Below are 22,795 nucleotides of genomic sequence, written 5' to 3'. Positions count from 1 at the left end.
GTCTAACAATCATAGTTCCAAACAGATAATATCTAATATAACAAGATTAGCTGGAATAGTTCCAATAAGCGGTCACTTTGCCATGACAGAGTTTTATATGTGGATAATTCACACGAGTACAAAGCACAGCTCCAATGATACAGCGCCTAGAAAATTTAACAAAAAAAAAAAAAAAAATTGACAGCATAAATAATCAGTAGCAGTACATATGCTCTAAGAGAAGTACGGTAGTGCAAAGAAAAAAAGGGCCCATGGATTTTGCTAATTGCAAATCAACCAGCTCCAGAAATTCCCAGGTATCATGCTGATCCAAACTCTGCAAACCACTTCTCATGGCGCTCGATATCAGCAGCAGAAACACTTCTCTGGACCTTGCTCAGAGCTTCTTCAAAGTCGCACATGGCCACAGGATCATTTGAGATCTCATCCTTGGACATGTTCTTGATCTCATCCCTCGTCTTGCCTGCAATTTTCCTCCTCATGCCGTTCAATGAAGCATCCCGACAGACATTTGTGAGATCATCTCCACTATAACCCTCTGTTCGGCGAGCCACTTCATCAATATCCACATCTGGAGCTACCTGTTCATAGCACAAGCAAGAAGAATTATAAGAACAAAACAAAATTTAACCTGATTTCTATAATTTTCATGTCAAAATTCTTAATTATATCACAATAGAAACATTTGAGAGCTTGAATGTATTATCCTACTGCAAATCATACCTCAACAGTTCTTAGATTAATCTTGATAAGCTCCTTTCGACTCTCAAAATTGGGAAGAGGAATATATATCCGTTTTTCAAGCCGTCTCCTGTATCACACGAATGCATAAACAGCGAAACATCAGAACAAAGAAAAGGTTGGGGATCTAAAAAGATGGCCATCAGCTTCTTGTAAACAGATCTTGCTAAACAATCAAATGCTAGACACTGCAGCAGCAAATTCATATTATTAGGGTTGCTCCGCTTCCAACCTAAGTGCCTCATCTATGTCCCATGGAAAATTAGTGGCTGCCAAGACCATCACTATTTTCCGTTGACCATCTTCACTAGAGCTGTTGTTGACACCATCCACTTGCACTAGAAGTTCAGATTTCACCCTTCTGGAGGATTCATGCTCACCTGAAGCTCTGAACAAAATCACGCATTGACAATCAGCAAATCATCAACCGTATGTTGCTAAATAATGAAAGCTAACGGATGAAATTCATGAACAAACATCACCACATGGTAAAACTTGAGAACCATCATCATAGGGGAGAAATATAAACGAAAAAAAGGAAGCAAGGAAGCCAAGGAATGTGATCACTATTCACATCTTCTATCATAAGCCTAATCATTAACCAATTCAAAGATAGCTATGTTCACCGAACAAAGACCAGAATAAATGTCCTTGCCTCATACATCCAGTGATCTATGGAATACTATACATTTGTTTGATAAAATACATCCACTTGTCAGCTTATCTATCACAAGCTTTTGAATGAAAAAACTCCAGATAAACCTATACAGATTAAAAGAATGACCTGGTAAAAAAAAAAAAAAAATTATTCAAGCACAAGGTAATAAAATGGATAGGATATGAGATTCCTGGTATGCATACCCTCGAGAAGTGCAAAGAGAATCGATTTCATCAATAAAAACTGTACTAGGAGCATAAGCTCTTGCAAGTTCAAAAAGGCAGCGAACCATGCGCTCACTCTCTCCTCGCCATTTGGAAGCCAGTGTAGCAGAAGAAACATTGAAAAATGTTGTACCGCATTCTGTAGCTACAGCCTTAGCCAAAAGTGTCTTTCCAGTACCTGGTGGACCAAACATAAGAACTCCTTTCCATGGCCGACGAATGCCCTGGAAAACAGATACATTATAGAGAGCCTTAAACACAATACTCTCTTTAAGACTATTTCAATTGCCCGCTAACCAGCATCCAAGTACGGCTAATACAAAGAAGCTGATTAACAGGGATTATTGCTTAGCCAGATTCTTATCTGAAAGCTTGTTTGGTATTGTTTAGTATTGGATTTCCATATGATGTTCTTAAACTCTGGAGGTAGAAAAGGTCCCTTCATGGCAACTGACCTTCTAGGCTTTTCAAATATTATCAGATTATTTTCTGTTAGATTATTCTGTTTGTAACAAATAAGACTTTTAAGATATAAGACCAGCACAAACCTTCAGCCAGACAAAGGAATGCAGTTAGCCATTTAATGTTAAAAGTTGATTGAGAAGCACCTGAAAATACTCAGGCATCCATAGCGGAAGAACAACAGCTTCCTCTAAAAGTCTTTTGGCTTCAGTGAGCCCCGCAACATCATCCCACCTTACACCAGGGCTAGTCTCCAAGACATCCCTTTCTAGCATCGCAGCCAGGTCTGCATCTGGTCCTTCGTACTGCCCCCTTTTTGGCTTTCCTTCCTCTGCATCACCAGTCTAGAATGCCACAAGCAGATCAGTGATCATGAAAGCCTAAACATATTATCAATACTAAATTCATGACAGAAACATCATTAACAAAAATCATAATGGTGAAAGGGAAATCTGAATAAAAATTAATAGCAGCTACAAAAATGAGATAATTACTCACAGATGAATTGAATCTGAAGAGTGACAATGTCACATAACAAATAACAGTTTGTACATCACCTCAAAAGGTTCTAATAGGATGATATTCTAAGCAAGGGCGGTAGGCTTTAATCTGTCTTATTGCTTCTGCCTAAATCAGTTTTGTAAATTTCATCAGCACTAGATTTTTCCAGGACATGTTTCATCTGCTGAACAAGATTAATTAATGGATGGAAGCAACAAGCTTTTATATCTTATTCTCATATGTGCACACTGATGACCAATGAATTTAACAAGGCCTCGTATGCAGTTCCCCAATAAAGGTAGATTTTTAGTTACTTCTAAATACCTTATGACAATTGCTTACATGAGTCCAGGCTTAAAGTTGATTAGGAAATTCAATGCACTAAATTGGTTGCAGAAGCCTTCATTTTTAGTTTTGACAATGGGCTTCTGATTTACTGCTTAAACTGGAATTCCAAAGTCCAAACAAAGTTATTTATAAAAATCCACATTGGAAAGGAGAAACAAGCTACCAATGTTACTACTTGTATTCGTTAGAAAATGGCAGCTGCCTTATCATATTCAATTTTTACATGGATAAAAGAAAATGGTAAGCAAAAGCGAAATCAATAGGTAAGAGTGCTACATATGTGAAGTGATGAATTTGCAAATCAGAATAGTTGAAAATGGGCTGTATTGTCCTTAACCAGCAAATAATGACGGCAACACAAAGAAAAGTGGCATTAACCAATTAAACTTACAAAAGTTACCTGTGAATCTGCCTTGCTAGAGCTAGATTTGCCTTTCTTCCCAGATGACGTTGATGATCTGACACCCGAACTATTTTTACTTGCACTTGACTTTGCCCCACGTCCGATTGTTCCAGTCCTAGAAGGACCACGTGCCCATGTTGCATCTTGGGAGGATTTTCTCATACCTGCTTGCCCAGCTCTCGAGGATCTTCTGCTCTGTGGATCTCGGCTAGGTGGTCTCCAAACATCAGGATCATCCAATGGGGCACCTGACGAAGTCGGGTATTCATCTAATGGTTGGAAAACAAAAGATTTTGTAGGTATTGGGGGTGAAGAGGACCGCCTGGACACTGGAATTTCCTTGAAAGCCTTTAACTCGGTATCTAACTGCTTGACAATGTCTAATTCCTCAGAAATAGCTTTCTTGCAGTTCATCCATTTTGAACGAGTGATGGCATCATCCAGAGTGCTCAGATGCCTGTAAGCAGAGAGAATTCTATTTAAGTGCCAACCATTGAAAAGTACCACTAAAATAATGCTTCTATTTTTTTAGGCAGTAATATTTTATTCGGAGCAATGACCAAAGAGGTACAAGAGCATTCCCCTACTGGACTACTCTGTTGATACTGACAATGCACTCAACTGAAAAAAGGCACACTAAATCATTATGGTCGATCTACAATCTATACAAAAACTTTCCCCAGCGACATGAAGATCTTGGCCTGCATCATCCTCTCAGACAACCTATTTTCATAATACAGCTGTTCGATTAGCATGTTGCCCACCATCATAGTACAGAACTTGACAATTCCTGCCAAACTGGTCAAGGAAAGAGACAACTGAGGAGCAAATGAGATATTGTTTCATCATCCGCATGGCAAATAATAGAGATTTATTAGTTTAATACTGATTTTACCAAAAACATTAGCCCAAATCCAGAAGTTTAAAATTGGAAACTTTTAGATGCCCAACCCACTTTCCAACAGCATACAAGCCCTCCAAAAGTGAAACGGAATTAATGGACATTCACTAAAATCAAACCTTTGACATCTCATATGCTCACCTTAAAGTTCTAACACCAACTGTTTTCATGTCCAACGCAAAGCCATCAAACACCAGAAAAAATGGACAAAATTTTCCAATTTCATAAGACATGCAGATACAAGGGGAGGAGCCAAGAAGAGGGGGAAAAAACACTAAACACACTCATTGAGGCAGTAGTGACTTATATCAAATCCCATCTGGTTAACTAAGCAGCAAGTGTAACAAATCTCTGAAAAAGTAAAGAAAAAGAGACGAAAGAAAACAGAAAGAGATGAGACATATCTCAACAGTGAACATGTCAAAATTGGTGGAAAGTATCACCTCGTGGTTTAAGACTCTCAATCTCAAATATCTAGAAATGCACATAGGACATAGAAATCGCATGAAGCAATAAATCTACTTTAATCGTGTTCTACTGAAAAAGTAGCAGCAACTAGTATCAACATTGTTACAAATGAGGCTCCTCTCCCCTTTTTTGCATTGCACATCGAGTCCCAACCCCAAAGATTTGCTATTTCGATTTTCAAACATATCAGTTCAAATGAATGGTGCCCGAATGAGGAAATCAAGCTGGATATCATTCTCCACAAAGTAGTTTTGAACCAGCAACCAACAATGACACGCGCTAACTACTCCAAGATGTCTTATAACCACACCCCTCTGGGTGCCAAAGACAACAGCGAAGACCATGGAAGAAGTCCTACACATACTACGGCCCTGACCTTCATAAAACAAAACAGAAGAAATTGATGATGGAACTTTGTGATAAAAAAGCTACCTTTACTCGGTTAACTTCCAACCAATTGATGATGGAATTTGTAATGAAAAAGGTACCTTTACTCGGTCGACAAAATTTGGCAAGAAACTAGATCCAGCCGATTTGAAACGTATATGTAAGAATAACGAGAGAAAATTAATTTTTTTTTGTAATCTTGATTGCAATGATCCACAGACAGGGATAGAACAACTGAGGATTGCGATCTTAAATGGAATACGAGGAGATGAGTGGGAGCGGGATCGAAGGAATTACTTGTTGATCTGAGCGATGGCGCCGTCGAAGAAGATTATGGAGGTGTCGTAGAGGCCTTCGAGCGCGTACTCTCTGGCTAGCTTCAGGTGATCTTGGAGGCCCGCTAGGGTTCCGACCATCGTCGTCGAGATCTTAGGTTTCGGAGAGGAAGCTAGGGTTTCCAAGAATCCTAGGTTCTCGCTTGAAGCAATCCTCGCTCTCTCTCTCTCCCCCTCTCTTCCCTTCCGCAAGGAGACCTTTGTGTGGTTTAATTTTGCGTGGAATATCTCTGTCGCTGTGGCCACGACGGTGACATTTAAACGTCCGGTGGAAGCGATAGCTCCATTACTTTTCGATTTTCCTTGTTTTTTAGGGGTACCAAAGCCCCCATTTAAGTTTGAACTTAAAAATAATTTTTCAATTAATTTTTATTTTTTTAAAATTAATTAATATAAATGATCAAATTATCTTTACAATTATAAATTAATATTATAATAATATTATAATATTAAAAAATAATATTATCTTATTATAAAATAATACTGTATTAGTATAAAATAATACTATCTTATTATGATGTAAGAATATTACAAAACAGTATTTTCTTATTATAATACAGTATTATTTTATTATAAAATAGTACTGTCTTATTGTAATATAATATTATTATAAAATAATATTATTTTATTATAAAATAGTACTATTTTATTATAAAATAATACTTGATATTAGAAAATAGTACTGCGTTATTATAAATCAGTACTATGTTATATATTATAAAATAATACTACGATATTAGAAAATAGTACTGCTTTATTATAAATCAATACTGTATTATTATAAAATAATATTATTTTATTATATAATCGTACGAGGATATAAAGGTATAACGATCATTGCAATTAGAAATAGAGAGTTACTTTTAATTTATGTTTGGAATGGGGAGCTATTTTTAATTTAAACTCAAATGAGGAGTTGCTTTTAATTTGAAACATAAAATGAGGATTTTTGTTTAGTTTACTATTTTTTATAAGACCAATATTAAAATTTAAAATAATTTTATTTAAAAAAAATTATTTCTATTTTTTTGTTGAAATAAATTTTTTAAATATCTCTTATTAATTAATTTAATTTTTTTTAAAATAAATTTTTTTAACATAATATTATTAATTCTAGGGTGATCGACCATTTCATCCTTATTTTTATTTTATTCTCAAATTACATACTTGTTCTTGGATTCAAAGATTTTCTTATCATCTTTTCTATCTTATAATTTACTTCCAAATCCTCCCTCCTTGAAGAAGGGGAAAAGTGGGATTTATAAATGCACCCAAATTTGCATGCGTTTGTATATTTTCATTATCTCTTAAATAGTTTGGAAAGAGAGATTTAAAAAATGTGTATATGAGCTGATATTGAAATAGAACATATTCAATAAGCTGTGTGGACTGCAATTGATATAGCAAGCATTATTTAAAAATCTTCTATTTTAGTAATTGGGTTGCTAAACTGAACAAAGAGTTACATACGAAGTTAGGTATCTGAATAAATTTTTTGACGTTGTATTGCCCTTTTATCTTTACTCATCCAAAGTGCTTTGTTCTCTCCTATTAAAAAAGCTAAAATATATTGTATTTTAATGATAAAAAAAATCTGTTGCCGCAGTATGTAAGGAAATATTTGTATAACCTCACAAGTCAAGTTTCTCAATTTGCCTAAAATATAAAATTAAAAGTTACATAGAAATATTGTATCTCTTTCCTTTAGAGAAAAGGGTTAAAAATTTATGATCTTCGGAGTTGTATTTTTCATACATTTTCATGATTTCAGTTACAAACATGCCTCTCACTTATAAAATTTAAGTTAGTTATTATACTTAAAAATCATTGTTATTCTCCAATGACATAGTAAACTATTGTTAGTTAATATTATAAATTATTGATAATTATCTTAGATAATGTAATTGTATCTTCCCTTATCTCTGCATTGAATGTGCTTGCCTGAAACAAAACAAGGAATATTATTAATACATAGATCATCGAATGAGGGAGGGTTATAGGTTTTAGAAGTAATTATCTGACCAAAAGGAGGAGTAAGATTATAGAAAAGTCTATTTGATGAATAAAATTATTTCAATATTTTTTAAATAGATATTTATTTTTTTATAATTATAAAATAAATATGTTTTGGGTAAATTATCAGACTAAATCAGTAAAAATATATCCATATAAATTAAAAAATAAAATATATAAAAAAAAGTTTAAAAAAATCTCCAATAAAACTATCCAAAAAATAGTTTCTATATAATTAGCCACTATATTGTAATCCCAAATAGCTGTACTATTAGCCTCCTTATAGATGCATTTTATCTTGTAAAACAAAAGAGGAGTAATCATTCTCCAACAATCTCTTAATAAGGAAAAGGGATTGGCATCAGTAGTAAATTGATAGGAGAGCTAACGAATCACAGTCAATAAATTATCTTCAAGTATAACACGTGTTATCTTATGGTGCATTGTCACAAATTTTGTTCTTTTTCATACAACATACAACTCAGCTATACAAGCTATCGTCTCAAACAAAAGGACTCCTCCAACTGCCGCTAAAATAATATTTATATTTTTAATATCAAAACTATTTCAGCCATAATCTTTTTTATCCAAAATATTATCATCAAAATTCATCCAGAAGAAATGAGGGATGATTGCTCTAAAGAAAAATAAGCATCCAATGAGATGCAAAAATTGCAGCACTGAAGTCACAGTTTTTTCAGCTATTAAAAATTTTTTCCAAACAGCAAACTCCCAAACTAAAATTGATACTCGAAGCAAAATTAACCTTGGACTATAAAAAACACCTTGAGTAAGTATTTATTCAAGAGCCAGCACATTTGTTGTTCTAAATTTTGTATGGAACAAGACATATTCTATATTCCCAAACCAAAGCAGCCTAACCACAACGTGCGTCCGTCCAGTGATCCAGCAGCCAGCTGAACAAAGTCCACGTGTCATCATATCAGCCACGGAGATCTCACGGACCGGAAGCCGCGGTTTAGCTGCACACGCTACAAGCCTCCGTTATCCGCTGCTGATGGTCGATGGACAAGAAGAACCCCCCGCCACTCCCAACGGACCCCATAATCGTGCGGTCCAGAGCGCGATGCTTTATATCCCATACGTCCTCGCGGATTAACTTATCTAGCACCTGAACGATAAAACGGTGGGAAAATTAAAACGAAACGTTTTATTTTTTTATTTTTTTAAAAAAAAACGAGGAAATGGCCCCCACGATCTCTTTTGTCTCTCCAGCCCTCCACCCAAAGGCCGAAGCCCTCCCCTTCTCTTCTCTTCCTCCTCCTCCTAGTGGTAGCGGTAGCGGCAGCTATAGATCGAGAGGAAATCTCTTATTTTCTCCTTCTAAATCAAAGCATTCCATCTCCATCTCTCGCTTAGCTTCGAATCCGCCTCCGTCGACACCGGAGAAGCCGCCTGAGATCGAGCTCGAATTCGTCGGGGTAACGTCCCATATCTTGTTTGTTTTTTCTCTTCATCCAAAGGCCTCTCGAATTCCTTCTTTTATATTGTTATGAATTAGAAGGGTATAAGTTTTGTTTGGTGCTGGCAGCCGAAAGCGGGAGAGGATGGGTCATATCCGGTGGACAGGGCTTCCGCGATCAGTGGAGAGAAGCTTCTTCGCAACATTATGCTCGACAACAAGATCGAGCTCTACGCCGCATACGTAACGCCCATCAGCCCAACCTTTTCTCTTCCTAGTAACTTTCCTTCTCAAGATAATCTTATTTTATGATGGTTTTCAGCCATGGATGGCTGGTTTTGATGTCCTTTTAATATAGGCTTTCGAAATATGCCCTTGTTCGGTGCCAGCTTTTCAAGCTGGCTGCTCCCCCACGCTGTGTAGCTCACCAGGAATAAATTTTAATCAGCAGGAAGAAGGGAGGAATTATTATTCCTGTTAAACCTGCTTATTCGTGGAATAACTATCCATATGGATGGCTGGAATAATTTTATTCCTTTATTGCGTTTTTCTTTTTATAGAGACAAAAATAGCTTCATCAGCCATAGCTATGCCAGCCAGAAATGAAAGCCATAAAAGAAAAATCTTGTCTAACACGAAAGGAAAAAAAACTCCTGTTTCACTTTTTACCGTGCATGAATCCGTTACAGCATATCGTTCTAAAGAATATGATTGCCATATAATTCCCATGCCTCAGAGGACTATCTCATTGAAGTTTTAATGAAGGGCTGCATAAAATGAAACAGGGGAAAGTAATGAACTGTGGAGGAGGTGGAAGCTGTGGAACATGCATTGTGGAGGTACATTTGCTTACTTTGGTCCTTTCAATATTCTGTTGCGAAGTTATCTTAACATCCTAATGCCTTACATGGAACAGAACTCTTGAGCTAATGTTATTGTTATGAAAATTAGAATCAAAACTAGAACAGATAGGCAAGTTGTAGATTTTGCTTAAATGTGTGTAATTCAGATCTGACCAGGAATAAGATAGGAATAACTATTCCATTTGAACCTTCTGTTTTGTAAAACTACTATTTCAAGGGAAGGTTGGCATAACTTTATGTCTGGAATAAGGCCGTCTTTCTGTCCTATACTTGTTTCTTCTTGACAAAAATATCCTCAGCCTAGATTTATTCCTATCCAAGTAAAAAATAGGAATAACTTGCGGAAAAACTACTCCAGAACGGATAACTATCCCGTTTCAATTTTCTTATCCCTAAACCAAACTCCACCTAAGTTCCATCCTTAGGACAGAAGACATCTTTTTCTTGCAGGAGCACATGATAGTAACTATAGCTGAGGTCATTGTTCAATGAAATCTGTATGAGAAGAGAAACACTATGGTTGAACACAAAAATAAGTTTTAAGCCTATTCCCATTTGCTTAGATTGGAGTTGAGAATTGATATCTCCCAAAAGATATTTTACAGGGCAATATCATATGCCCGCCAAAGCGAGAGTTCAAACTAGATCTTCTTTGGTCCGATGACTCTGGCCCACCTTCCTTGGACCATTTGACCTTAATCTAAGGCCAAGTTTCTACCTTACAGGTCTGCATTTAGCTTTTGATTGTCTGAAAGTACTTGTGTATTTCTGCTTTCCCTGGAATTGACTGTCAAACAGAAGTTGCATGACACTTTTTGGAACCTATTGATGTCAATTTCGCAGATTATTGATGGCATGGAACTTCTGAATGAGAAAACTGACACCGAAAAACGGTACTTGAAAAAGGCATGCTACTGCACCATGCTTGAGTTGTTAACTGCTTTTCCATTCAATATTTGAACCATCAGAAGTTTCTCAATAGTTTCTGCTGTGTAGTCATTTTAACATACAATTATGTTTTTGATTTTTTTTTTCTTTTTCCAAAACAATTACAGAAACCTGAATCTTGGAGGCTCGCTTGTCAAACTATTGTTGGAAATAAGGAAAATGCTGGGAAGGTATCCTGTGGTCACCTATTATCTTTCACTTTTTAGTGTTTGGAGTGGATCTTTGCTATTAGCTGCAATTGCTAGTACTCACTAACAGCTTGGCATTTCTTAGCTCTATTCAATCATATTCTGTCGTTAGTAGCAGCCTAGCAGGCGGTACACCTTTGGTAGAAATAATCTTTATTTAATTAAGTGTAGCATATATTATTTTTTCAGTTAAAAAAAAAAAGAACTAAGGATAACACAAATATGGGCAACAGGTCTTATTTAATCCATCTGGACATTGGAATTGCACGAGAAAGAAAAGACTAGATGCCTGTTTTTCATCTTCTCCTGTTTCATTAGTGTGAGAAAAGAAAATAAACATCTGGTTGTCCTTTTCCATGAGTTTCGTAGCTAACCTCGATGGATGGCATTTTTCCTTTACTGCATCTTGCAGTGAAATCTGTTCATTTTGTTTGCAACAAAATAGATTCGGAAAAGTGATTCCTATCTAGTTATTAAAAAAGGCCCCTTCCTTTTATCTATTTGAGTAAGCAGAATATACACTCGTTCACCTAGCCTGTTCAGTGCTATCTCCATAATCAGTGACCACCAAATATACGGATTTCTATCTGTACCCTGCTTTTTTTTGAAAAAAATGGCAAATCACCCACTAAAAGAAGGAAATCCTTTTTCAAATGTTCCTTACTTGATTTACAATGATCTGGTTGCAAATTTAGGATAGGAGATCGATGCATCTGGTTTTCTTATTAGAATATATCTACCTTAGTTTTTTTCCAAGCTAAAACATATGAACATCCCTAGAGTACTGTCTGCATTTTGAAATCACAGAAATGTTACTTTATTTTTGATTCAGGAACCTGACCATAAATGGAAATTCTATTTTATGGTTTCAAAGATTTAGCTGAAAAGTAATGTCATTCTGCAAACAGTACAGATTTTAGCACTAAGAATTTAAGCAACAAGAAACTTTTCTTTTCTGTTCTTTCCTTTTTCTTAGTGTGTTGCCCATAAGAAGTTCAAACTAAGGTGCTGATGGCATGCATTGACTCACAAAGGAATATGAAACTAGACATGGAATAATTTTACAAGTTTTAGTCAGTCTATACAAAGATCTTGTTCTCAAAACAGAACTATATATATATATATGTGTGTGTGTGTGTGTGTGTGTGTGTAGTGTGCAGTTTCCTGCTGATGTAAATAAAAGAACAGAACAAGAAAGAAAAGAAAACTAACGTGTGTCCTGTCCTGCAAGCCAATCTATTTTTGTAATTGTGAAATCTGCAATGCCTTTCACCATCTCAAATATTAACAAGTAAACCCATCTATCCTCCCTCTAGGTTATTGTTCAGCGGATGCCCCAGTGGAAGAAGTGATCTGCAATTCCTTTCAAATTTTGTAAGATGATTACTCCACAACTTTTAAGTTTGTAATGTCCTCCTGGAGTTTGCAATATCAAATTTTGTGGTGAAATATAAATTGATATCCTATTGAGCATCACGTCTTGAATAGAAGATTGTATTGAAGAAAAAGAATTTCATTGATATAATGAGAATCGTTCAGCAAACTTGCGGAACAATATGAATGGATTCTCTACTAACCAAATTCAAAATGATGCATTTTGTATTCGGTAGAGGAAGACCATCGGCACTCTTTACCCCTCATAGATATCTTCAGCTTGAGGTTGGGATCTCTTCAGCATTAGATGGATGCACTTGGTTCTTGATCTTGATCCAACTCCAACCAGGTACATTGCCCTCAACTCCTCATCACCCTCTGAATAGTTCCTCTGTCATGCTACACCCCAAAACGAGAAAGCATGTCTGAAAGAACATAAATTGAATGCTCTCTAGGATCTAATGCCATCTAGCGCTTGGCTACATAGGTTGCCAGTTCCTTATCACCATGAATTCTGCATGCACTCAATAGGGTCATCCATCCCATTTTATCTGGTTTAAAGGGCATTGACTTGATTTGCTTCTTTGCTTCATCAAGCTGCCCAGCTTTAACAGACCCGGTTTTTCTTTAAATTAAAAAAAGGATATCCTGCCGCTTCTCAGGAACCAATAAGATCTTTTTTCACGGGGTAGCATTTACCGAAGAAGGTTGATTTAAAGCCACAATCTACCCCAACCTAAATCGGCATAGACACATGAATAAACAAAGGCTTCAGGCTTGCTGGAATTCCTTTTCCCCGATTGTAGACCTCATTCCCCTCTTCTTTCTATGTCTCTACTTGAGGAAGAACCTCCGACTCAAGATCCATGCCTAGTTTTCTTCCTAGGATCTCCACCTTCATATGTTCTTCCCTTCTTGTCTGTCCCCTATCCTTTGATAATCTGTTGCTTCTGGAGTTTTTTCCATCTTCACCCTGGAATTCTTTACCTCGAGATGATTTCTTTCTCCTCGCTGCTTCCCCCTCCTAATAAAGGTGAGATTGAAGCTCAATCAGCAAAGACACAATTTCTAGAGAGCATTCCTTGGAATCGAGACTTTTTATCCATTTCCATTAATATAGCTTTCTCGTGAGCTCTTTATTCTCAACCTCACGTGCATAATTTTCCATCCACAAATGAATTCCATAGAATGGTTCCATTGATCAGGCTGCCCAACTAAACCGATGTCACTACAGCCAAATTTATAGCCATGAAAAAGCTATGTGATCTGGTGCAACCTCTCATTCTTGCATCTCATAGAAGAGATCTAGTGCCATGTGCCCTTGTCTATGTTAAGCATACCCAAAAATGATTGAGTTCCATGTCACAGAGTTATCCTTGCGTGGCTCATCGAAGGACCTTCTCGCATCATCAATGACCCTGCACTTGGAACATGTATAAATCAATGAGCTAGCAATGTAATCGTTTGATCCAATACAGACTTGAAGACTAAACCATTTGATCCGATGCAGACTTGGAGACTAAACCAAGGATGTACCGACCCAATAGAAGGACTGCCAAGTCAGAGCGAGATCTTAGGCTGAGAATGCATAGTGATCGATCTTGAAACATGATCACATATGACCAAAGAACTTGAATGCTTCCTTGCTTAAACCATTCTGAGAAAATCCAATAAGAATCGAATTCCTCAAGACAGTCTCTAAACTCCGCTGAATCAAAGCATTTCATGGCATCCTCCATTGAACCATTCTCGCAGCATCTAATGTACATGGCAATCAACATGAGAAACAGGAATCTTACTTTCCAACCCCCTCTTGATCACTGGGCCATGCAAGACTCTCCCTTGTTGACCATGCTCGAAACGAGCATCTATCACACTCCAGCTTCTTGCACGCTAACAAACAGCTCGGTCGCATGATTCATGAAGCCATACCTAGCAGTCTGCAAACAGAGAATTCCATGTCGCCAAGATTTGATCTCCTCCGGCGGTCGGTATTGCTTCATCTCCGCCGGTGGGGGGTTTCTCTCTTTTTTTTTTTTTTTAATTCAAATTTAAAATTTAAATTTCGGTGTTGACGATGAGTTTTTTTTAAAAAAATCTTTTCTATTCTCTATTTTCTTATAATAAATTTGGGTTGGTTTTTTCACTTCCTTTACATCAAAAAAAAGAAAAAAAGACTTTAAATAATCCCTCCATCCTATCAAAATGCTTTCTTGAAACTGCTATCAGACCCACATTGCAAAATACCGTGATTGCTGCACTCTACACAACTGCATCTCTTTCTCAACCATACATAATCTTAACATGCAAGTGAAGCATCAACTGATAATGAGGAGCTATGTCGAGTAATGTTAGTAGGCTGGCAAAGGGTGGCCTCGCTGGACATTAGACCCTCTCTTTCCATCCAGTCGGAAAAAAGGGCATACTCTGCCTCATCTGCTTCGGGGTACCCTGCAGTCAAGGCATTTCATGACACCGTGTTTGGCTCTGGCATAACCTCGAAAACTAAATAAGCTTCTCCTATCCTTCCACATTTCGCATACATAACAATGAATGCGCCCCCCAAGTACAAATTGCAGTCAAGGTCTAACTTTACGATGAGGGAGACCAATTGGTGGCCCAATTAGAATTTGCCAGTGGAGGCAATTGACTGAGGATGATCCCAAGGGTGTACTGATTGAAGGCGAGGCCCTTCACCGTTTGTGTTTAGATCCTTGACTGTACGCGCCTGATGAGACGTTGGCGGCGATCAGGGCGTTCCAGGAGACTATGTCTCGCTTCGGAATTTCGTCGAACAGCTTGCGAACTCTTGAGGGGCCGTTGCGATTTTGGAAAGCGGGCGCAGGTTGTCGCTGCGGAGCCCAAAGCTAGTCCGGTCCAAGTTATTGTAGACCCAGGGAAGGTCGCGGTCTATAAATCCATGATAACCGGATCGATGCCCTTTGCTAAGGTCACTAGAGTCGTGCGTTGCCATTGAGGAGGAATCCATGTGATTTGTTTATAAGATGGAATATATTAAGATTGCCATGATCTTATTAATCAAGACAATTTGATAAATACATTTAATTTCTAAGTAATCGCGTACACTTGCCTTCTTTTCTTTTTTAATCATTCTAAAATAGATATTTTAAAAAGGTATTTTTTGGTACCTGGATAAAAGGAAGTCTTGTCGAAATTAGGCTATAGGTGACAACAAATCTAGACTGTTGGCATCTAACACCCACTAATTCAACCGTTTGAATCTCTTGGTTGACAACAACATTTCTGCTATGTGTTTAGTTATCTATTATTTCTCAAAACATAAGTAAGATGCAAAAGTTTGGAATTTATACAAAGACTTTTTATGAGACATTTATCTTTTTTAGGAGTTTTATATGCAGTAATTTTTTTTCTTTTTTTACTAATTTAGGGTTTGAACTAGTACTGACGCTCAAATGTTGGGTTGAATACAAACTTAGCATGAGAAATTTTCATGTAAATCCAAATTCTACATCCATAGACATGCAATTCATTCTAGCACCAAAATAAGTCAAAATTAAAATGAGAGACTTTTATGGAATAATATATATCTCCAAAAAGGGTTCATAACGCAACATTTTCTTTCAAGCATGAACTCGTCCCGACAAGCAAAGCGCCGGACCCAGTTCAAATTTGTATAAGGGGATAATTTCATTCAATCCCCTTTTTGCAACTATTATTTCAAAGCTTTAGTGACAGATGAAAAGGGTTTTGCGGTGGTACTTCTTTATATTATTTTTTAAAAAAATTATGTATATATTTTTTTAAATATTAATATATATATATATTCTTTCAAAATTTATATTTACATGTATACTATTATAAAATATTTATTTTACATACATATTTTTTTTTCTTGCATACATACCCACACTATTTAATGTCATTAAGAAATTAACAACTTAAAGTTTAAATGATTGAAATACTTTTAATACATAAATATATAAAAAAAATATTTATAAGGATATACTTGTAAATAATTGCTTTGCGAGGATATTCATATGACTTTACATATGCAGGAGGGTTCGTATAAAAAATTCTAATTTTATTTTTTTATTTTAACTTATTTTAATACTCAGATTAGTCCAATACTTGCTCCTCAATGTTTTCTATAAAAATATTGCTAAAAAAAAAAAGATAAATTTGATGATTAGATAATAAAAAATATTAAAAATTTTTTACTAATCAAGAGACTATTCCATTTTATTCTTCTTTCATTCATGATGACAATTATATCTTATTTTATTAAAAATCAGCTTGTAATATTTTTTGTCATAGATGCATATATAAAGACATGTATTAGAATATAGAAGGGATTAGAATCTTTTAAAGATATATGATATATTCCAATGATCAAGCTTTGTTGCTATTATTGTGCTTATGTATAGAAGAACAACATCAATCATTCAAGAGCAAAACCATTTAGGACTTTAGAAACCTTATAACTTCTGTAGCCATATGGTAAAAGGCCATACCTTACATTAGATATCTTAAGCTATTATTTTTAGAGTTCTGATCTTCCCGAAGAAGGAAAGATCTAATACATGGGAACCATCATTTCACATTGATTTTAAATTAATCGTTTGTCCGCACATGAGAAGTTTTCTAACTCAAAAAAATAAATATTGCAAATCTCACACACAAAAAGGTAAACGTTGTCAATCTCTCACAACATTTTTTTTAAAATAATATCTAAAGATAAGATCTGACTTTCTTCATGTAAAAAGAGAAACAATGAAGGGAGAACTTAGGCGGCGGACTTAGATTTCGATGGCGAATGGAAGAAAGGGAGAAGGGAGAGTGATCACATGGGAACAGGGAAAGTTCAATAGATTAAATAAGTTTCCAGCAAAATTTACTTATTTTAAGGGTAAAAAGATAATTTTATAATTTAAATTATTTTAATTTAAATAAATATGATTTTAGCTAATGATATTAATTGAATTATTATGTTGGATGTATTCATATAAAAATAATATTTTGTAAAAGCATGCATACAAATATCAATTTAGAAGGATATTTATATAAATTTCAGTAGTATTTTGTAAAAGCATGCATGCAAAACCCATTCGGTACTCTAAGGGTATTTTAGTTTTTTTTATTTTTTTATATATTTTTGATCATCAGATTAAATATGGATCATACAAATTTTAAGCGGATGAAGGGCCATATGCATAGCTGGTGCAGTAAATATTTCAAAAGTTAGGGTTGTTTTGATATCGTAAAAGTTGATTTTTTTCTTGATTGCCATCTTAGAAGGCAGGAGAAAATATTCGTTGCAATAGTGATACCACGTCCCGTTGTAAGTTGTAACAAACCAATAAAAAGTTGGAAATGGGTGAAATATGAGGATAGTGTGGGATATTATCCATGAAAATCAATGCAACACATGACAATCCATCAAATATAAATGTTTTCATTGGTTAGTTACAAATTTGACATGGTATCACCATTGCAATAAATATTTTTTTAAAAGGCGGAGAGCTGGGAGAGGTGGTGGTGGAGGTGGAGGATCTCTGGCGGAGGTGCACCGGAGGCACTGTGGGCGAAGGTAGAAAAGCTGATAAAAGGAGAAAGAAGAATCCTATGAAGAAAAATGATAGGAAAGCCATTCAGAATCTGTCAAACCGTACCATTTCAATTGAAGGAGAAGGAGAAAAGGAAAAGGAAAAAAAGGAAAAGAGAAACAAATCACTTAGCTCCGAGGACTGGTGGGCGGAGGACCCATCGAGGGTTGCGAGGGCATCGTGGGTGAGGGAGGGGGGCACAGTAGCGAAGCCACGTGGGCAAGGGAGCACCGATCAGGTGGAGGACCTGCCAGGGGGTGGTGGGGGTGCCATTGGGGGAGGGGGGCACGGTGGCGGAGCCGTGCTGGTGGAGCACTGGTCAGACGGGAGAAGGGTTGGCGGCACGAGCAGGAAGGCACGGTCCACATAAGTATGCAGGGGTGTGCAGGGTGGTGGGGCACATGCGTCGGTGGGCGGGTGGGATGGGAGAAAAGGGAGGGAAGATCGCACGGGGGATGGGGGGCTCGTAGGGGGATGGGGTGGCTGCGGTGGAGAAGAAGAAGAAAGTCGTGGGAGGGAGGTGTCAGTGGCTCAGGCGTCAATGGGGGGGGTTGCTGCGGCACGAACAGGGAAGCGGCGTCGGTCGCAAGAAGAGGGGCAGCACGGGCAGGAGGGGTGGGGCACGAGCATGGGGGGAAGATCGTCGAAAAGGGGTAAGGAGAGGGGGAAGTGGCACAGGGATGAAGCAGGTGGAAAAAAAATAAAATATTTAAAATATTTTTTATAATAAAATATTATAAAAAAATATCGTTGCAAAATTTAAATCTGTATATATAAATGTTAATTTAAAAAAAAATATTTATGTAAATTCAGATATGTATGTTTCTTTTTTTTTAAGGTTAATTGCACAGAAAGGGGGCAAACCGGTAATTGGACGGAGCTGGATCCTGGACAGCATCACTCGCATGCTGCAGCCAATAACGCGCCTCTGCACGGATAGAGGAGCTCTTGCGGGTTCCGTTGCTTCGGGTCTCTGCTCACCGCCAGTGTCGGGATGAGGGTTCTGAGCGCGCTATCCCACCCTTCGCCACGGCCGACGGCCGCCCTCTCTCCTTCCCATGGATTCCGTTCCTCCTCCCATTCTTCTTCTTCTTCGTCGTCGTCGTCGTCGTATCCCCGTCATCTTATCTCATCTCTCCACAAGAACTCGGCTTTCTGCCTTCGAGGCCTCGATCCTAAACCAGGTCAGAAACGAACCCCTCTTCCAATACAAGAAGAGATTTGCTCAAAAGAGATTTTTCCCCCTTCCTTCCCCAAGAAACTGCTATGAATCTTTTAGTGAGAATTATTATTTAGGCTTTTAGTTTTATCTTTCTTCGTTTTTATAAAATCGGGTGTTTTTATCTTTTGTTATGTTGCCTTATCGCCGATGCTTGCATATGAATTTCTGCAGATCTAACGATCAATAGGGCTTCTATCTTATTGTTAATCCTGCTTCTTTTCTTTTCTTTTTTCCCTTCTGGTCATTTCATCTTTTTATTTTGAGAAGATCTTTTTTCTTTGTTGTTTTTGGGAAGGTTTCGTGGATCGAAATTGCAATATTTATAAATGATAGGCTTAAATTGATGCTCAGAAAATGCTTTCGGATATATATTTGTGGAGATCTAAGCTTTCTATAATTTGTTAATTAGCTTTGTGTGCTTTTGGTCACAATGGTTGTGTCAATAGATTGCTAGACGGTTATTCTGCTTCGTTTGGTTCGGTACAAATTCGATTATAGTGCCAATGAATCGAAACTTTATTTAGAATTCTGAGCTAAAACATTTTCCTTTTTCTGTGTGGTAGTTTTTCTCTCTACCACCTACAGGTACTGCGTCAGCATTGCAAGCAATAGCCAAGGACCTGCCAAATTATATTCAGCATTTCCTACATCTCCTGCCCTTGTTTCCTCTGTTAATGATCTCTTTGAGTTCATATGCTCGGGTCCTCTGATAAAAAAATTGGGCTTTACTGCTGAGACTGTAGCTGAGTCCATCGACAGGTGGTTACAGTGTGGTTTTCACTTGTGTCAACTGTTCCGGTTGAACGACCTTAATTTGTCAGTTCCTGAGAAGGCCAGAATATATCATTTCTACATTCCAGTGTTCCTCTGGTGCGAAGACCAGCTTTTGCGTCATAGGTCCAACTTTAATGATGGAGATGAGATCCCACCTCTAGTGGTACGTGTATTATTATAGCCTGGTAGTAGCTTCTATCGTCCCTACTCATTTAGTAAATCTATGTTTAATGAGTTTTCTTCAACTTCATTTCCTTGTTTGAGATTCGATCCTTGAGCGGGACACAATACTTTTGTGAACAAGATATTGATTTTGTGATATCTAATATAACTTTACGGGGAGTTTTTTGAGTAGTTGTATTAATGAATATAAAGGAAAAGGAAGAATTTACGACCTTTTGCTCAAAGTTTGAGACTGGGTTACGAAATAATATTGACTTTCTATGCTTTGCAGATTGGTGTTAGTGCTCCTCAAGGCAGTGGAAAAACAACTCTAGTTTTTGCTCTTGAGTCTCTTTTCCGGCGATCTGATAGGTATGGTTGCTAGATTTTTGATAATGAAGTTTCAGAAATTTAATCTACTTGCTGATGATACTTTCTGTATATGACAACACTAGTGTTCTTTATTGATTCACAAATATGATGGTCTGTTTTTGTTAAATATCTCCCAGGAGTGCTGCAACCTTATCAATAGATGATTTTTATTTGACAGCGGAGGACCAGGTAGAGATATAGAGATTTAGCACAGTGGTTGCCCTCTTGTTTATTTTTCTTCATGTTCTGATGAATGGATATTTTATTTCAGGCTGAACTGAGGAGACAAAATCCTGGAAATGCTCTCTTGGAGGTGCTGAAAATATTCACTGAGTGTATACTACAGTAATTGAACAATCTATGATTCAGCTGTGATGTCATAAATCTCCCAAATTTGGAAGCTCTTCGTTTATGGAAGTTTGATTGCAATGAACATTTTGTGAATATCGTCTGTTCACACATTTCAGTTTCGTGGGAATGCGGGAAGCCATGACCTGCAATTCTCAATTGATACACTCACATCTTTAAGCAAGCTTACAAAAAAAGGTATGATCTTTCATTGAATCGCCAACTGTTTCTCTGTATGTCTAATTTGTGTTTTCAGTCGACCAACATCAGCAATTTGGATGTTATGCTTTATTATAAAGTGGAAGAATGGAATATTTTTTCTTTATATATAATTGAAAGATTTTTCAAGTGGAATGGAAATGATGATCCATAATATGTCAAAACCATTTAGGTATGAAGATGAAGCTTCCACGGTACGATAAGGTGTGCTCAAAACATAAGCCTTCATATATTTCACTTGCAGAATGTTGGGTTTTCATGCTAGACTTCATCTATGTATTTAGTCTGCTAATGGAGGGAGAGGTGATAGAGCTGACCCTTCAACATGGCCAGAAGTTGAAGGGCCCATAGAGGTAAAGCAACTTTCAATTGTAGATTAATCGTATCAAGTCAGTAACCTTGACACCACCCAAAAAAAGAAAAAGAAAGGAAAAAAATTATCATTGTTAAGGAGTTTCCACCAAGTTATTCTCATTGGTATTTTTTGTGCTCTGGTCATTTAGGTTGTTTTGTTTGAAGGTTGGATGCTTGGGTTCAAACCTCTTCCAAATGAAGATGTGAAAGCAGTTGATCCACAGGCAAGTTCTTATCCAAAAATAAACAAATAAATAAATAAAAATTGCCCGGTTAATTTTAAATAATTTTTAACTGTGATAACATCCTTATTCTCCAGCTTGAAGTGGTAAATAAAAATCTCGAAGCCTACTTTGATGCATGGGACAAGTTTGTTGAGGCATGGATTATTATCAAGATTAAGGATCCCAAATGTGTATACCAATGGCGCTTGCAGGTTAACATCATAATGTGATGATATAGAAGCAGTTTATATCATTATATAAATAGCATATATGCCCTTTGTAACTCGAACATTCAATTGTAGCAATTCTGATCAGCATAATATGTATCTTTCTTGTGGAATTTCAGGCAGAGGTGGCCATGAGGGAAGATGGAAAACCTGGCATGTCTGATGAAGAGGTGTTGCAGTCATTCATCTCTATCATCCACCACGTTTCTTTATAACCTCATAATATATTCCATAGCCCAAACATAATGTTGCTTAAGAATTTTGGTTAAAATTTAGTTTTAATTGATTGAGATATTACTTATCTGTGAATTGGCTGTGATGCCATCCTTGAGTCTATTATATGAATTATACAGCATGTATACGTTATATGCTGAGTAGTTGCTAATATAATTATGCCACACGTAGCTGAAAGCGTTGCCATTAATTCAAAATATGTCTGTCCGCTCCTCCAGAAGGACGGTTGTTTTCAAACTGTGTTTTTTGAGTGTTTTCCAAGGAATGTGCTTCCATTTTTAGATGAACTTGATTGTAGTCCTTGTCCTCATTGGGTTTGCGTCTTCTAAACAAGCTATGACATGCACACCACCTGTTCCTTGTGTCAGTTTTCATTGTATAAAATTCTGTCATATTTATGAAAGCGAAATTCCTGCAGGTTTTGGATTTTGTATCACGGTATCTGCCAGCATACCAGGCCTACCTTCCACCACTCTACTCTGAAGGACCAAAGGAGCTGGATCCAGATCGCCTTTTAGTTATCGAGATTGACGAAGAGAGGAATCTTATCGCCAAGTGATCTATGTTGGAGGACTGTATGACTTCAGTTTCGTCTTTCAGTGGGTGTAAAGAATAAATTCTTGTTTTGATATTTTTGTACATGTTCATCAAAAAAAGGAATGTGTCATAATTATTCATTCCGTATCATCTTCGATCATTTACTTCTGATTTTTTTTACTTATGTTTATACTATAAATTATTTCCTATTGCAAGTGAAGCGAATTTAGGAGATTGCTATATTGTTATGATAGTTGAGATGTACAGTGTGTGAAAAAGAAGTATTTAAGGAAGAATAGC

The 22,795-nt window shown here is 36.8% G+C and overlaps 3 protein-coding genes, 1 long non-coding RNA gene and 1 pseudogene across 12 annotated transcripts; 2 read left to right on the top strand and 3 right to left on the bottom strand.

The window, feature by feature from the left end:
- Positions 1-33: 33 nt before the first annotated feature.
- LOC105039775 (katanin p60 ATPase-containing subunit A1) lies at positions 34-5,669 on the bottom strand. Its single transcript, XM_010916082.3, has 7 exons — positions 5,391-5,669; positions 3,335-3,794; positions 2,232-2,429; positions 1,603-1,847; positions 974-1,129; positions 724-811; positions 34-581 (listed from the first exon to the last, which is right to left on the bottom strand). The coding sequence occupies exons 1-7, from the start codon at positions 5,507-5,509 to the stop codon at positions 300-302; spliced, it is 1,548 nt and encodes a 515-aa protein (XP_010914384.1). The 5' UTR covers positions 5,510-5,669; the 3' UTR covers positions 34-299.
- LOC140855184 (uncharacterized) lies at positions 4,744-5,384 on the bottom strand. The gene is made up of 2 exons (XR_012138299.1): positions 5,195-5,384; positions 4,744-5,082 (listed from the first exon to the last, which is right to left on the bottom strand). It is a non-coding gene; the product is annotated as an uncharacterized lncRNA (long non-coding RNA).
- Positions 5,670-8,620: 2,951 nt separating the features above from the next.
- On the top strand, positions 8,621-18,995 carry LOC105039410 (photosynthetic NDH subunit of subcomplex B 3, chloroplastic). 9 transcript variants are annotated; one of them, XM_010915728.4, is made up of 7 exons: positions 8,624-8,883; positions 8,994-9,107; positions 9,650-9,703; positions 10,571-10,633; positions 10,783-10,845; positions 12,180-12,237; positions 12,474-15,314. In XM_010915728.4, the coding sequence occupies exons 1-6, from the start codon at positions 8,647-8,649 to the stop codon at positions 12,213-12,215; spliced, it is 567 nt and encodes a 188-aa protein (XP_010914030.1). In that variant the 5' UTR covers positions 8,624-8,646; the 3' UTR covers positions 12,216-12,237; positions 12,474-15,314. The 9 variants fall into 9 exon arrangements, 5 of the variants coding, with proteins under 5 accessions (XP_073107137.1, XP_073107136.1, XP_073107138.1 ...); XR_012138297.1 differs by lacking the exons at positions 12,180-12,237; positions 12,474-15,314 and adding an exon at positions 10,333-10,452 and having other exon boundaries at positions 8,621-8,883; positions 8,994-9,141; positions 10,783-10,851; XR_012138295.1 differs by lacking the exons at positions 12,180-12,237; positions 12,474-15,314 and adding an exon at positions 10,322-10,452 and having other exon boundaries at positions 8,621-8,883; positions 8,994-9,141; positions 10,783-10,851.
- On the bottom strand, positions 12,494-15,226 carry LOC109505825 (putative pentatricopeptide repeat-containing protein At3g25970; annotated as a pseudogene).
- LOC105039298 (D-glycerate 3-kinase, chloroplastic) lies at positions 18,713-22,655 on the top strand. Its single transcript, XM_019855313.3, has 12 exons — positions 18,713-19,006; positions 19,608-19,981; positions 20,273-20,352; positions 20,490-20,541; positions 20,624-20,665; positions 20,820-20,898; positions 21,092-21,123; positions 21,204-21,272; positions 21,423-21,497; positions 21,593-21,709; positions 21,844-21,894; positions 22,377-22,655. The coding sequence occupies exons 1-12, from the start codon at positions 18,817-18,819 to the stop codon at positions 22,515-22,517; spliced, it is 1,302 nt and encodes a 433-aa protein (XP_019710872.1). The 5' UTR covers positions 18,713-18,816; the 3' UTR covers positions 22,518-22,655.
- Positions 22,656-22,795: the final 140 nt, after the last annotated feature.

Source organism: Elaeis guineensis, chromosome 2 (genome assembly GCF_000442705.2).
Source record: "Elaeis guineensis isolate ETL-2024a chromosome 2, EG11, whole genome shotgun sequence".
NCBI classification, from domain to species: Eukaryota; Viridiplantae; Streptophyta; class Magnoliopsida; order Arecales; family Arecaceae; genus Elaeis; species Elaeis guineensis.
Note: the sequence above shows the minus strand (reverse complement) of the source record. Positions and strands in the feature narration are given on the sequence as shown.

Bases quoted from the DNA above. Each gene is read 5' to 3' on its own strand.
- LOC105039410 (XM_073251035.1), top strand. From the start codon at position 8,647: ATGGCCCCCACGATCTCTTTTGTCTCTCCAGCCCTCCACCCAAAGGCC. The intron at 10,634-10,782 runs GCATGCTACTGC...AAACAATTACAG, and splicing joins AAAAACGGTACTTGAAAAAG to AAACCTGAATCTTGGAGGCT. The intron at 10,846-18,660 runs GTATCCTGTGGT...TTTTTTTTTAAG, and splicing joins ATAAGGAAAATGCTGGGAAG to GTTAATTGCACAGAAAGGGG.
- LOC105039775 (XM_010916082.3), bottom strand. From the start codon at position 5,509: ATGGTCGGAACCCTAGCGGGCCTCCAAGATCACCTGAAGCTAGCCAGA. The intron at 1,130-1,602 runs GTATGCATACCA...GATTTTGTTCAG, and splicing joins TCTCTTTGCACTTCTCGAGG to AGCTTCAGGTGAGCATGAAT. The intron at 582-723 runs GTATGATTTGCA...TGCTATGAACAG, and splicing joins TTAATCTAAGAACTGTTGAG to GTAGCTCCAGATGTGGATAT.
- LOC105039298 (XM_019855313.3), top strand. From the start codon at position 18,817: ATGAGGGTTCTGAGCGCGCTATCCCACCCTTCGCCACGGCCGACGGCC. The intron at 20,353-20,489 runs GTATGGTTGCTA...AATATCTCCCAG, and splicing joins CTTTTCCGGCGATCTGATAG to GAGTGCTGCAACCTTATCAA. The intron at 21,895-22,376 runs GTGTTGCAGTCA...AAATTCCTGCAG, and splicing joins CTGGCATGTCTGATGAAGAG to GTTTTGGATTTTGTATCACG.